Source organism: Lepidothrix coronata, unplaced genomic scaffold (assembly GCF_001604755.1).
Source record: "Lepidothrix coronata isolate B3197 unplaced genomic scaffold, Lepidothrix_coronata-1.0 Scaffold285, whole genome shotgun sequence".
Lineage (NCBI taxonomy): Eukaryota > Metazoa > Chordata > Aves > Passeriformes > Pipridae > Lepidothrix > Lepidothrix coronata.
In genome coordinates, this window is record NW_016690465.1 from 189,931 (window position 1) to 194,112 (window position 4,182).

The 4,182-nt window shown below is 47.9% G+C and overlaps 1 protein-coding gene across 1 annotated transcript in view; it reads right to left on the reverse strand.

Annotated features, from left to right (window-relative positions):
- SMARCC1 (SWI/SNF related, matrix associated, actin dependent regulator of chromatin subfamily c member 1) overlaps nucleotides 1–4,182 on the reverse strand; it is a 47,799-nt gene that overhangs the window by 5,047 nt on the left and 38,570 nt on the right. Inside the window, 2 exon segments of the mRNA XM_017836827.1 lie at nucleotides 807–921; nucleotides 2,030–2,085. Coding sequence (XP_017692316.1) covers nucleotides 807–921; nucleotides 2,030–2,085 — 171 coding nt within the window.

Consider the following 4,182-nt stretch of genomic DNA (forward strand, 5'->3'; position numbering starts at 1 on the left):
AATCCAAATGCTCCCTGTTCTACCTGTGATAAAAGTGAATCTAAGTGCCAGGAAAAGACAATAAATGAATTCCCACCCCTGGAGTGTCCCAGGCCAGGCTGGAGCAACCTGGGCTAGTGGAAGGTGTCCCTGCCCAAGGCAGGGGGGGGCACTGGATGGGCTTTAAGGTCCCTTCCAGCCCAAATCATTCCAGGATTCCATGAGGCACAAGGGAAACATGTTAAAAATAAACAAGAATGAGGGTTCATGTAGAAAACAACATTACTCCTCAGCCTGTGAAAATCATCTGCATCACTTCACAGAGAAACTGAGCTAAAATATTAACTTTTAAGGGTAGAAGTGAACAGAGAATCATGGAATGGTTTGGGTTGGAAAAGACCTTAAGGCTCACCCCATTCCATCCCCTGCCATGGGCAGGGACACCTTTCACTGTCCCAGGTTGCTCCGAGCCCCATCCAACCTGACCTTGAACAATTCCAGCAGTTCCACTTCTTTGCATCCAAAATGATCAAATGTTGTGGAATACAGGCAAAAATAAAATAATTTCTGTGCCCTCCAGGCACTTTGTTACTGCAAGTCCCTCTCTCAGTCCCTGCACAGAAAGCTCAGCTGAGCTCCACAGTGAGCTCAAGGAAGGATTTAGAGCCCGAGTCTGCAGTGAAATTAAACCAGGCTCAGTTCCACTGAAGCATGAAACAGCCTGATGTGCACGAGGAAATATTTCCAGTTGGGTTTATGGTCTGTCCCAGCACTTGGGGGAGGCTGGTAAATCCAGCACAGCTCGAGGAGCAGCTGGGAACTGTTACCTGACTTGGGCTCTGCAGCCACTTCCCCCTCAGGCTCTTTTTCTGCATTTCTCTCGTTTTCTCCTTCTGGAACTTTCTCTGCTTCCTCAGTTTCAGCCTCTGCTTTGTTTTCCACCTAAATGGGATGAAAGATTGGTTGGAGAATGTCAGACAGAGAAGACATTCCCTGTTAACCTCGTTTATAGTTTTCAAATTAATTCATTACCATTAATGAAGAGATTAAACTGTGAAGGTTGGCTGCTGCTTAAGCCAAGTTTGACAAACATAACCCAAATCTGAATAAAAGTAAATGTCAAACTGGGCAGAGTCTGCCAGGTTTGGTGACCCAGGCCAACCCAAGCTACTCTGCAGGTACAAGAAATCCTGAACTAAGCTGGTGGAATCATGGAATGGCTGGGAATAATGCAGCTTTCCAAGCCCTGAGAGTCTGCCACACTTACATCTCCCCAAGTGTAGCTGGCTGGCAGAGAGGCAGCAGCAGAACTACCTGGAAACAGTGAGAGGGAGCCCCAGGGCTGCAGTAATCAGCCTCAATAGCTGTGTGCTAGCAGGCATTATCAACAGGCTGAAGGATAGTGATAATGAATTAATTTGATAATGATAACTGATGTCTAAATATCTGATCTTTATGGGCAGGCTGGATCATGCCCAGCATCAGAACACAAACACACATCCACGTCCAAGGGTCTGCCCAGACCTCCTGCCAGGAGCAGTTTCCCTGAGCAGCTCTGGAGGCACCTCAGACACAAATGGTGGTAAAACACTGACTATCCCAAACTCACCACTTCCTGGAAAGCCTTGATGGGAAGGGAATTTGTCAAGGATCTGCCAGAAAAACTTTTCCAGAGCAAAGAGCTCAGAGTGACACTTTCCTCAGACCACACTGCAGGTCATGAACCACAACGGGCCAACATCCTCCTGCAGCTTAAATCTCCCATTCCTCCAATCTCCCATTCCTCCAATCTCCCATTCCTCCAATTCCAAAATCACCCCATTTACATTTCCTCCCAGTCCAACCTTTCTCCTCAGGACCAGGGATCAACACACTCGTATCTCATTGCTTTGGTTTGAGATTAATTCACTCTGTGGAGCTGAGGACTATTCCCTATGGACACACTGACCAGCACATGATGCCCACCTGCCTTCCCAGGCTCTCTAAAACACGAGGATTCAGGTTTTCAGTGCCAGAAGTCTCTTTCCAGCAGCAGTGCAGACCCACTCACCTTCTCAGCCTGCTGCCCTTCTGCCTCTGTTTCCATCTTTTCCTCTTCAGCTGCATCTGAGAAAACAAGAAGTGAAATATTTAGAACTGCTGTAAGATCCATTATCACTCAGTATTTATCCCAGGGTTAGCTCAGATTTTCTGGTCTCTAACAGTGGTTTCAAGAAAGCCACAGCACTAAACTCCTGGAAGGCTCAAAGCTTATGACACTGGCTTTAGTTTATAAATGAAGTTTACTTGTAAATTTAAATAGAACTGGGTTTTCTGCTCAGTCCAGGACAGAACATTAAGTTGCTTGTTTAAATTACCAGTGCTCTGCTGAAGCCCCCAGTTCACCCACAGAGAGAACCCCCCCTTGAGCTCCACAAAGAGCATGTGGATGTCCTGCTCTGCAGAGTTCCAGTCCCACACAGTTCCCGTTGGTAAGTCACAGTACCAGAAGATGTTTTCCCCAACACAGACAGTTTGATCCCATGGATGGCTGTCAGTATGTGATGATCCTCAGTGTCAGTGCTGCCAGCCCTGGAATTGCTCCTCAGCACAGGAGCCCTGAGGTGCTGCCAGGGGGGTCTGTCCCGAGGCACCAGCACAGGCTGCACGTCAGGGAAGGTTTAAATCCCTTTTTGCAGGTGCTGCAAATACCAGAGTTGTCCAACACAGACTTCAAAATAATTTTTCAACACTGGAGAGGCATCAAGAGTTCAGGGTTGGGCAGGGCTTGGAGCCAGCCCTGGGCTCATTCAGTGAGTTATTGCTTTCTAAAACACTTATTTGCAATGTCCCCATAAGGAGAGTTGGTCTCTGAGATCAGGGGATGACAACGAGCCCTTTGATGGGGAACACCATGAAGGTGTCTGGGTAATGCACTGCTATTCCTCATATTTTCTTGGATCAAAGTCCAAGAAATCCCAATTTATTCCAGCTCTGCAAGAAGGAACAAGAGGGAAGTGTCAGCACCACCTTGTAGTCCTGGCCCAGGATGTTACAATTTATGCCCAGGGCATTAAAGGAGCTTACTGAGCTCCTGGACTCGCTGTGGAACTGGTGGTGACAACCCCTGATCCATCTCTAAGCTTCTGAAGACATCAGCTGCTGCTGGTGTTCATTTTTAGTAATCCCCATTTCCCTGCTAATTCCTGTGGGCTACACTGAGGGAAAACAATAGCAATGATCCTGCAGGGAATTTCTGACAGAAGTCCCTTCTATATATAAGAAAAACAGACTAAAATGTCTGACTGAACGACAGTGCTTTTCCTCTTGGCTTATTTTAGGATGATAAACCTACTAATCTGAACTATCTGCCACCATAATTCAATTTAGGGACACAGTTCCTCCCAAGTTTTATCTCAGAGTTAAGATTTAGTGACCTCATAATGTCACAGGGAAAATCTCAAGTAGATTTTGTCAGACAGCTCTTTCAAGCCTAGGAGCAGAATTCCAAACTGGGCTTAAAAGTGTCATCCCTCCCAGTAAGTGGGAGAGAAGGATTTACAGAGAAAGTTGGATCCAATCCTCGAGCAAAAAAAAAGAAAAGAGTGGGGACGAAGTGCAGAACAGTCTGAGTGTGTCTGGGTTGGTGGAGGGGAAGGTGCTGAGCTCAAACCACACAAACACTGTGCAGAAACACCAGAATGAAAATTCTGGTGGGGCTCAGCACTAACACCAAGAGCTTCCAACATTCCTGGTGTTGGGATATGGAGTAACTGAGAGAAAAAAGTCTGTAGCTGTGTAAGCAACCCAAACCAACCCCAGGGAGAAGGGGAGAAGGGCTGAAGTTCTGCTTCACTCGAGGCTCCAAGCCAGGTGGAACAGGCCAGGGAAGCTCCTGCCTCTGCTCCCCCTCCCACTCTGAACTCAGCTTTGGGTGGGGTGGGTTTGTTTTCTGACCACGACACATCTGCAGAATTCCAGGCTGGACTGGGTGGGAAGGGACCTCAGAGCCCATCCAGTGCCACCCCTGCCATGGGCAGGGACACCTTCCACCAGCCCAGGTTGCTCCAAGCCCCGTCCAACCTGGCCTTGGACACTTCCAGGGATCCAGGGGCAGCCACAGCTTCTCTGGGCGAATTCCCAGACCAGTTCATGGATATGGGCAGAGCTGTTAAGGGGCTGATGTTGCTGAGGTGGAGAAAGCTCACAGAATTCCAGACTCCT